We start from the raw sequence: 11,075 nt of genomic DNA on the forward strand, positions 1-11,075 counted from the left end.
ATTTATATCTCAGATGGGCGCGATGGGAAGAGATATTAGATAAAAACCAATTTAGAAAAGGATGGACTTTACCAGTTATTGAAGACTGTGCACGTATAATCGTAAGTGGTATAATTATTTTTAGGTGACACAAATAAAACATTATTGGGCATTACTAGTACCTAACCTTTGTAGATTTTCGTTCTTCAACGGTAGAATAGTATAATTAACTTAATCCGACATATTTTATTTAATCGCGTGATAAAATAAATATCGCAGAGGGCGCGCTCCTAGCGCATTGAAGGTTTGTAATCACAGTTTTGGTAATTTGACCTAAATAATAGGTAATATACAGGAAACTATCTCATAGCATTTTCGCCTAATATGTAAAGGTTTCAAGCAATAGCGGATTTAAATAGGGTTAAATGTAGGGCAAGCTAGTAATTTTTTTATCTCTCTCTTTTATATGACCTCTAAAGAAGGCCTTAATTGTCAATTCGACGCCTACGACGAATATTGATGATTAACTTTTGCCCGTGACTCGTCCGCGTTTGTTTTTATATTTAAAGAATTCCGAGCCATTTTGTTGAAAGATGTGGGGCATTCAATTTATGTGTATTTCAGCAGATATTTTTAAGCTTTTTTAACTCGCGATAACTCTTTCAATTCAATGTCCGACTGGAATGAATTATACAGTATTTTACTGCTATATAAATACCCTTGATGATTAAACTATTTATTTACATAAGAATTAATATTGCATTATAAATGTAACCCACTTTGGTTTCTACCGTCTTTCTTATTTTTTTGGAACACAAAAGCTGCTATGATGGGTTATATGTTTATTTATTTATTTAGAAATAGCCTGTATTACTACGGGATAGCTTGCTTTTGGCGAAAAATAGCTATAATCGCTCCAGTATATATAATAGTTATAAAAGCTTTAAGAGCATTTTCGGTACAAACAAACAAACACAAAATATTAGTACAAATTATACTGAACCGATTTTAATGCAGTAAGTAAGTGGTAACTTAAATGATGTCCATTCCAATGAGTTATTACAAAAATTAAACATAATTTACGTTTCTTAATGCCACCACCGCCACATAGTATAAAACACCTTAAAAAATTAATTTGATTATTGTGTGATGAATAGCCATGCTAATACCGAGAAAGTTACAGACTTTCACTGAGTTAATTTCAAACAAAAATATCTGATATTATTAATTTATACTCTTTATTTTAAAACATTGCAAAGATTGTATGTTACTCATAGTATTCCTTCATGTTGCAGGTATTGTATTGCTTACGACATTACAAAGGTGACGAAAAAATCAGAAATTTTATTTGGGATCTGATTGAGCCCTGTGAAAATGGTGAGGTGACCATCTCAAGGAATCATAGTGGGCTACACAACCCCGTACCTCGAGGCAGAAATGCTAAGAAAAAGAATAGACTAAAAGATGTGCCCAGGGTGACGGATACCCAGAAATGGGAGGATACTAATCACTGGAGTTCCATTGATAAATATGACTGTGAAGCATACTTGGAGAGCAGCTATAAGAAACACCTATTCAGACATGCCAACAAGTCAGTGTATGATGATACATTTTTGTTCTCAGCAAAACTGTGGTTGTTAATGTTAACATTGGTGTCAATAATTTTAATGTTTTTCTTTCAGAGTTTTATTGCGAGTTCGTATGATGTATTATATAAAACACGAAGTTATCGGTGACTATGCAACCCAAATTGACAGTGGCTGCCATGCTAGGTAATTGTATTTTTATATTGGTTTAGTGTGAAAATCCTGTAGATACACCGCAAGCTCAGTTGCGTGGTTAAATCATAATATTTTCAACAAGCATGACACAGGGTCAATGCTCATTAATAAATGATGTTGGTTACAAACTGAAGCAAGAGGCGTCTCTTAACACATCACATCACCATTGTAAATCCGCAATTCTTGGGAGCCATTGAATAACCGCGTTTCTACAACTACTACCGTGGTCTACTTTTGCGACAATCTGTGATCAACTGAAATATCATCTGTATTATTGTGTCTACCATATATATGTTTGTCATGTACATTTTTATTACGTAGTGAAATGAAAAAAGGCTTTAGGTCGGTAATACATTGGTGACACGTCTGTCTCCTCACGAAACGAATGTCAAATCTATACTGAAAAGGTTGCTTAGAACACTTTTATAAAACTTGAAAAAAATTACGTCGGGCGTGTTGCATAAGTACCAAAACTTCAACCGTTCTTAATTAAGTTTCTCATTAAAATTAACGTTATCATTGCATTTTAATTAAATATTTACAAGGTAAGTAATATCGCTTCATATTCATACAGCACCATGGGCATGAGAGTGCCACGCGGGGTGGATAGCGCACCGCCGCGTCTCTGGTGGGACGCGGAGTGTGATGTTTCGCTATTGGTCGGTACCTACAAGCACGGCTACGAAAACTACTTAGCCATGCGCTCCGACCCTCAGCTGTGCTTTGTTGACAAGCTTGGCCCGCCGGACGACGCTGAGTGTACAGATATAAAGTGAGTTTTATAGGTCTCATGCATGAATCGAATAATTATTGTCATAATTATTACCATAGATCAAAAAAATAGTTGGAAAATCCAAAAGTGCAAGCCTCACAATAAAATTGAGATTATTTGTAATTAATAACTAAACTACTTCTAATTATACCGTGAAAAGTAATAGGCTTCTATTCCTCAAAATGCTGAAGCCTATAATGACGTATGTGGCGTTACCTCGCTCTGAGGCGTTCCATTCAAGGCCTCAAGTGCAAGCGAGAGCGCGGAACGAGCGACAAAGAGTCGGCCTCCGCGTTCGACATCTGTCTCTCTCCTACTTGAGTGAGCGATGCGTCCGCGTGGACAGCTTCTATACAATAATACATTTACATGTTTTCGACAAGGATGAAGTGCAGTGAAAAGTGAATGTGGTGTCAATTGTTTATAGCAACGATAATATCTATCAAACAAACAAAATTAAAATTTTCTTTTGAAAAATGCAACCATTAATTACATCAGTATTTTCTTACGACGTTGTCACGTTCAACTATCGTCAGTAAGCCGACTTTTTTCTTCTTAATAGGAGCGAGGAGAGGAAGATTCGTGGCAGCGTGGCTGGTGACGAAGAGTGCACGGACGACGTGTCGAGTGGAGCGGGAGCAGCTTCGCCCGCCGCTTCGCCCGTCGCGTCACGCGCCGCATCGCCTGCCGCCTCGTCCGCGTCGCGCGCCGACGACGACGCGCCCACGCACCTGTGGCCCTCCATGCAGGATCTCAACACGCGCCTGCGTCGCCTCATCACGGCTTACCAGCGCAACTACAAGCGCGAGGAGCTCAAGCTACAGCAGAGAGCAAAGGTCACTAATTCGTTATATTGCTCGATATTTTTATTGGTTTATTATATAGTTGTTTTAATAAGCCGTTTTATAATATGTAGATGGAACGTCGAGAGAGAATGGACCAACTCGCCAGAGATGAAATTTCACAATGGCGTTGGACACGCGCTGACGAAGAAGCCTTCCGTCGAACTGTCGCTTCTTACGGAGTAGAGTTTGATCCTGCCACTAAGAGCTTACGTTGGAGTCGGTTTAGATCACTGGCTCGGCTTGACTCTAAAAGCGATGACGCTTTAACTGATTATCTGAAGGCGTTCATGGCTATGTGTAAACGACAATGCGGCCTCTCAGTCGGAGAGGCTGAACTACCGACAAGGGCGGACTTGAAAGCAGAACCAATCGGCGAAGAACGAGCGATCGCTACACTAGAGAGGTTAGTTATATTAAAGTCAGAGTTTTAGCATGTAAACGTATGTGTACCGCGGACGAGCTCTGTTTCATAAGCTCTACTTCTACTAAATGTGCCTATCTCGACAGAATCGACCTACTCCGCGTGCTGCGCGAAGAGGTGGCGCCGCACGCCGCACTGGAGGCGCGTCTGGCGCTGTGCGAGCGCTCGCTTGACGCGCCGCCCTGGTGGCAGCCCGCGCGGCACGACAAGCTGCTAGTGCTGGGCGTGTGCAAGTGAGTGCCAGGGTGAATTAAATCAGTTGTAGTCCATGAGAGCGCGCGATGCGAAAATTCTTGGCGTAAATTTCTGTAGAAATAGTTTTGATTATAAAGTTAGTAAACTCGGGCAATGAATGGGTGCGCCGGTACTCTCAATGAGTACCTACCTACCTTAGTACAAAGTTGACCCACTATGTCTATGTATCGTAGGGCTAATCTTCCCTTAATTGTAAAGGAATAATTAGATTTAACGAAGAAAGCATACTAGAATTAAAGGTTTCATATAAATGCAATATAAAATGCAATAAATTCATGGACTGATCTGGATGTCAAATGCTTTTCTGAATTAAAGGGTTATAAATTTAAAAAAATATTACCCCGTTTTATCACTAGTAGCTTCGCCTATCGTCTCGGCCGACTAAAGCTGACATTTTTTTACAGACATGGATTGGGAGATACATATAATAAATTATTCTGCGATCCGAAACTTCCTTTTGCCGATTGTGCTAGAAAATGGAATGCTAAATTTAAGAGTGGAATACAGAGTGATTCGCAGAAAGCTGGTTCTGACGAGGAAGACAAGGGTGTCTCAGACACAGCCGCAGAGCCGAGAATGTCACTGCGACGTAGCAAGCGTACGTCAAACGTCCAAGACCGGGACCCCGAAGAGGACACGGACGCTCTCTCCGAACTAGAGACATTGGCGAAACTGGGTAGAATAGATGAAACTCTGACGCCAGAGCATTGGTTTTCAGAAAGAGCTCTAGAAACGAGGCTCCATCACATAGCTCATGCAGTTCAGAACTGCGAATGGCCTTCCGCCTCCACGGCGACGGGCCCGACGAAGACCAGTGATGGCACGAGTGCACCAATGGAATCAATGGACGATCGTAAACAGAGTCAAAAACGACACATCGCAATCGACGTTGAAACTGAACGCGCTAAATTACACGCATTGCTCTCGTCGCCTCAGGCTGCACATTCTTCGTCTCGGGAGACGCATAGATCAATGGTTGAGCGTGACGACGCATCTAGCGACTCTGGCTCGCGGCGCTCAACACCTGCGCCGCCTCCTGCGCATCAAAGAGTGGCGCCGTCGCCCGCGCCCGCCGCTCCGCCCGCGCCTGCTCCTGCTCCGCCTTCGCCGGTGGTAACTGCGCCAGTTGATCTATCGGCGCCACTCGATCTCAGCGAAGCGCAAGACTTTTCCATGGGTCGCCGCACTCCGCAAGCTGAAGCGCAGGCAGCTCCCGCTCGGAGTCGTCTTGATGATTCAATCACTAGAATGATGAAAAGGAAAAATGTGGTATGTTTATTTATATAGAACTAGCTGTTGCCCGCGACTTCGTCTGCGTTTGATTTTGTTTATTGATGTGGCGTTCAATTTAATTGTAGTTCTAAAAAAATTTAAAGTATTAAGTATTGCTAAGCCTTAAATCAGGGGTTTGCTACTGTCCGCTGAGGAGTTCTGTCCTCTATCTCCAACCACATTCATCAGATCTACACAAAGTTTGGGCAAAATTAAACACATATAATAACCTCTATAGTACAAAACTAATTATTTAAATCGGTTATAATTTGTCGGAGTTAAGGTGTAAAATCGTCAAACACTTTCATGCCCTCTCCTAAAGGAACCAAGCTTAATGTCTGAATAAAAAGTATCCTATATTACTTCTAACACTTCCAAAAATATGTGTACAAAGTTTCATGAGGATCGGTTAAGTAGTTTTTGCGTGAAAGCGTAACAAACAAACTTACATTGACATTTATAATATTAAGTAGGGATTATCATCTCCTCGGCCCAGCAGCAATATATCGTAGGACATCATACTATAGAAGTAACGAAAATAAACTATTATGAACCTTACAACCTTAGGATTGCTTTTACTATATTATAAGACCCTAACCATTTTCATTATTTTCATTTGAATTGCATTGCATAGCAATTTCTTAATATTCTTAATATATTTACAGCCTGCGCCGGAACAAATAACCACCAAGGAAAAGAAAAGGAAAAAGCTAGATGAAATTGTCCTTGGACTCTCTGCTGCTAAAGGACAAAGTCCAACTTCTTCGGTTTCGTACGATCCTCCAAAAAATAAAAGTTCCTCAGTATTGCCAGAAGTTACGGTTACTCCGGCGGCACCTCCTAATAGCACCGCTGTGACTCCAACTCAAAAACCTTTTTCTGTGACGGTTACGAATGTTCCTTCGCCACATGCCTCATCCAAAGAATTATCATCCTTCTTACAACAATCTCTTGAACAAAACAACAAACCACAAAAAACTTCATCTTCTGCTACACCTAAACCGTACTCGCATGAAGCTAAAGTAAATAAATGGCTAGCCGAGCAAGCCAACGTAGATACGCGCCGACGCGGCTTACCACCGCGCCTCGCGCCCGACGAACATGTGCCTGTGGTTCACCGTGTAACAGGAAAGCGATTAATGGGTCATAAAGCACCACAGTTGAAACATTTAGCACAGTGGATTGCAGAGAATCCGATGTATGATATTGACTCAAAATGGACAGAAGGTATAAAAGAACATGTAAAGTTGCCTCAAGATGTGCGCAATCCAAGACATTCTCCAATGCAGCCAACAAGCTCTGTACCTGAACGTAAAAAGGGCAGACCACCTACCCTCGATTCCACATCCACTAATGTTTTATCTTCGAATACACACTTAAATCAAAATATGTCTGGCTTAAATCCTGCACTTCTTGCAAGCTTATCAAGTTTGAGTGCATTTGACCCGAAATCGTTAGCTGCAACATTATCTAATCTAACTGGGTTCGACCCGAAATTACTTTCAAGTTTGAGTAGTTTTGACCCTAAAAATAACCCATTATTAAATTCTTTCAATAGTATGCCAAATTTGCTCGGAAATATGTCAGGCGGAAATATATTTGCAAACTTAGCAGGTTTAGGACTGCCTGGATTTCCTTCTCTTGACATGAATACTCTAAGTTCTACCAGTACTTCAGACAATAAAACTAAAGCGAGAAAACCATCTGAAACATCAAGCGCATCCTCTTCAAAATCAGCAAATTCACAATTTCCATTTGTATTTCCAAATCCAAATATGCTGTATCCCCAACTAGGACTGAGTGGTCTATCTCCATTTGGTGTTCATTCCGGAATGTCCTCTGCGTATGATGCTTTAGGACTGTTAAGTGGAAATTTGGCAGCAAGTTCAAGTTCAACTACATTACATAATTCAAGTCATAGTTCGCGCGGTAACTCCAAAACAACAGCTGCTAGGTCGTCAACAGTTACTACTACTTCTTCAGCATCTCGACAGCTAAAAGGCTCTGATCGTGCTCAGCCAAGTCACCTTTCACAAATCCTATTGCCACCAGATCCTTATTTATTGGAATCTTTGTCCAAACAAACTTTAAATTATGATGCTGCATTGAAAGCTGAAAAGAGATCTCGTGATGGTGAAAATCAAGAAGCAGCAGCAACGGATTTATCTAGGGCAGACAAAAAGAAACTTCCTTTTGATCCTTTGCGGTCCCAGATGCCTCCTGAATTTGCAGCTGTCCAAGAAAAGCTATTGAAAGGGGATAAAAAGGATATAGATATTAGTAAAATGCTATTGGAGCAAATGGCTTCAGGTGCATTGAGTGCTAGTCTCGTTAGTTCTACTGAAGCCAAAAAATCGAAAGATCTAGAAAAAGATTATGAAAAACTGGGAAAGCCACCTGAATATTTATCACGCATGTCTACCGATGAGAGTTCAAGCATTTCTATGGCTCATAAAAGAACTTTGGATGATATAAGCAATGAACCTGAGAATTTGGCTATACAATCGATTCCGAAGAAACTAAAGGATAATTCATCTGAATTAATTAGAAACATTGATAAACGATCAGACACGACAAATACAAGTGAAATGGATCTAGAGGATTTAATAGCTCCGTCTACGGTTATAAAAACTGGCATGAAAGCTAGTGATTTCGAAATAAATCGCACAGCCGAATCAGCTACATCTTTAATTGTTTCAAATTCTGATAGGGATGATAAAGTTCATCAGAGAATTTCTAGTCCTCGTGAAAAAGACACTAATAACGATTCTGAAAGTTTAAAAAGAAACGATTGTTCCATCAATATAGACAATGACAGCAGGGAGGACAACATGGATGACATGAATGCTGGCGACATATCTTCCACTGAGGGTGGTCGTAAAGGTATGCGAAAGAAAGGGCGAAAGTCATCTGAAGAATCTACACTAGGGCCAAGACGTGAACTTAGATCGAGCGCTGGCCGACAATCAACGGAGTCAATAAATCACTAACTAAAGTCCTGATTTGGTTAATATTTATTTAAAAAGTTATGTGTATACATAAATACAATATTTTATATTTAGAATATCGGATAATTTTAAGAGATCAATTATGTTTCGATTACTTTTACCTGATGTATTATGTATAAAAATCATGTATAACGTACGACTAGCCCCACTTTAAACCAAACGAGAAAATTTTATCGGCCGAAACTTTCTGTAAAAAATCAGTTAAAACAGTTCTGTAAAAACTTATTAAATAGCTACAATGTGGCAAATATAAAATTAGAAGAGACTATATAGCTCTAGTAAACTCGTTCGATTTCGATCAAGTAGGTTCAACATTTTCTTTTTAGGTATCTCTTTTTAAATAATGATTATTATTTTTATAAACGTTTATTGATACAAAGTTTCGAAGTCGGTGTCAATCCGCTTTTAAGCAAAAAAAATATTAGACTACTGTAGTTGTAGACTACTCTAGCGTTAAAATAACCTTCATGCCCTTTTGAAATCGACACCGATTTTATTTAAACAATAATTGTAGTTGTATGATCTACATTAAAAATTATCATGTATTTAATATTACAAGACTGGTAAAATCGTTAATTTTTTTTATTGATTGATGCTTTTGTGGCTTGAGCTATGAGATAATTATCGTAATTCTCTTAATTGATTGAAATAATATCCTATTATGGAGCTGTTCTTAGTATTGAATTTCGCACGTCACTATGCACTGTTTATTATTTATGCGAACGGTTTTAAGATATTTTTTGTACCCATCTATAGCATTTCCCAACCGAATGCAGATATTAATTTTGTGGTAGATGCAGGCAGTTCTATATTCATTTCAATTTTACATTGCACCACATTATTACAATGCTTAAAAATGTTTACATCTATACGTAAATAATGTAATAAAATATGGATTTCTTTCCTATCAAATACTAAGTGTATGCTTTTTGAGATCTCGAGAATGTACGCATGTTAGCGCGAGTTATAATAAGAATTTAAATTCTTAAAGGATTCTGTTAAGTTAGATTAATGTTAAGAATTTTTAGATAATTCTTATGAATAAAAGTAGATAAATAGAAAAGTTAATTTGTACCTAAATTTGATTAATTCAATTTTTATATGTATATTTTTTCATAAGTCAATCGCTGAATGTGATAAAATTATTTATTACATGTATTCTTATTAATTTGCATAGCTGTATTGATGATGATTGTATGTAGATAATAGTAAGATGACATAATTCGTAAAAATAAATTTTGAAAATTATTACAATTTTTTTAATTTTATTTATCATTTTATCACCTAGACTTGTAAATTATTATAGAAACTTTAATCTCTTACTGAATTAAATTAACCCATTTGGACCCAAATACAAACCAGCAGTAATATTTTGAAAAAAACTTTACTAAACGAACTATTAGAGGCTAGTTAGACATTTTACACCAAAAAACCTAAAAAAAATATCTTCTATATATTAAAAAAAACACCGTCCTCAAGTGGGGCCAATGGGCTTATGCATTATATTTTTCGAAGCCACCTTTTTCGATGCACAATTTCTTGATGCATTTTTTACAGTGCCAATGTGCTTTCGTGTGGCATACTACGCAACGAAGCTGGCTTGGTTGCTTCTGAGGGAAGTGTCCATCCAGATTCATGCCTGGCACCACTGAAGACTTACGCCTTCTATCGGGTCTTTTGGTGCCTACACCCCTCAAATAATAGAGGGCCATATTTCGACGAAACTGGAGCTCGTTCATTTTGTCTTCCACGGATAGGGTATGCCGAGCCCTACTTCCACCTTTTTGCCTTGCCCAGAGGGTAAACTAAGTCGTAGTTTGTAACAATACTGTTGTCAGGCCATCGCAAAAATAAAATTCGATTTGCTGTAACGAATCGGTACTCAAATTCGACTTGGAGTTACTTTTTCATTCACTTTCTCGACTTTTGATCCCAAAGGCTCCTACTGGTCTCTCCTACTGATTTACCACGCAATAAATAGAAAGCATAGCAATAACCATCTGCGCTTGCAATCATTCAGTCTTATATCCAAATCAAACTGGCTTGCTCGTATGAACTGCTTGGCTGGGTGACGTCCAAAATACTTTAACATTGACTCGTCTATCGATAGATGCTCATGGACTACACCCCACTGAAAGAATTTCTTGATCAGCACATCAGCAAGAACTTTGAACATCTTATCGGTAGACCCCGCAGAAGCTTCACTGTCGCAGAAATGCAGGAATTTCTTTTGATATTGCTTTTCAAACAATGGAAACATAACAGTCTTCATCTACATTCTCTACCAGTACAATCGCTATTGTGGAAGTTAGTGATATCCAGTCAGTAGTAGAATGCCAATAAAAATGTTGGGGTCATCAACGGTTATCTGAAAGGCATGGTTGTAGTGTTGTGCAGCATATAACTTCGTGTTCAGAACGAACTCTTCATGAAAAATATCTTCTATTGCTTCCTCAAGGCCCCGATAGTCATTTGCAAAATCAAATGATCGCTTCTTCATTGTTAACGGTGAAACTAAAACTGTAAAAAATAAATAAAAAAATATAAGCAATAAGCCCATTGGACCCATTTGGGGACACCACACTAAAGTATCTTCCCTTATAGTCAAATCTTACAAAATACCTAATACAATAGCATTATTTTTTAGTGACAACTATAGGCAAGTGAATAATTCTGGAAAAAAACTAAATAATATCACTATAAATATAAAAAATTATGACTTACCTTGAGTCTGACACTCAG

The 11,075-nt window shown here is 38.6% G+C and overlaps 1 protein-coding gene and 1 non-coding gene across 5 annotated transcripts in view; both read left to right on the forward strand.

Annotated features, from left to right (window-relative positions):
- The window catches only part of LOC120636344 (chromodomain-helicase-DNA-binding protein 7), a 29,289-nt gene extending 19,708 nt beyond the window's left edge, over positions 1 to 9,581 (forward strand). The window contains exons 8-16 of one of the 4 annotated variants that reach the window (XM_039907780.1): positions 14 to 101; positions 1,275 to 1,576; positions 1,662 to 1,751; positions 2,335 to 2,532; positions 3,095 to 3,368; positions 3,449 to 3,780; positions 3,885 to 4,031; positions 4,458 to 5,322; positions 5,991 to 9,581. In XM_039907780.1, coding sequence (XP_039763714.1) covers positions 14 to 101; positions 1,275 to 1,576; positions 1,662 to 1,751; positions 2,335 to 2,532; positions 3,095 to 3,368; positions 3,449 to 3,780; positions 3,885 to 4,031; positions 4,458 to 5,322; positions 5,991 to 8,315 — 4,621 coding nt within the window. In that variant the 3' untranslated portion in view covers positions 8,316 to 9,581. The remainder of the gene's footprint in view (positions 1 to 13; positions 102 to 1,274; positions 1,577 to 1,661; positions 1,752 to 2,334; positions 2,533 to 3,094; positions 3,369 to 3,448; positions 3,781 to 3,884; positions 4,032 to 4,457; positions 5,323 to 5,990) is intronic. The other 3 variants (XM_039907790.1, XM_039907799.1, XM_039907806.1) reach the window with 3 other exon arrangements.
- On the forward strand, positions 1,121 to 1,203 carry LOC120637495. The gene has a single exon (XR_005659434.1). It is a non-coding gene; the product is annotated as a small nucleolar RNA U6-53/MBII-28 (small nucleolar RNA).
- Positions 9,582 to 11,075: the final 1,494 nt, after the last annotated feature.

The sequence above is a fragment of the Pararge aegeria genome, chromosome 3 (genome assembly GCF_905163445.1).
Source record: "Pararge aegeria chromosome 3, ilParAegt1.1, whole genome shotgun sequence".
NCBI lineage: Eukaryota > Metazoa > Arthropoda > Insecta > Lepidoptera > Nymphalidae > Pararge > Pararge aegeria.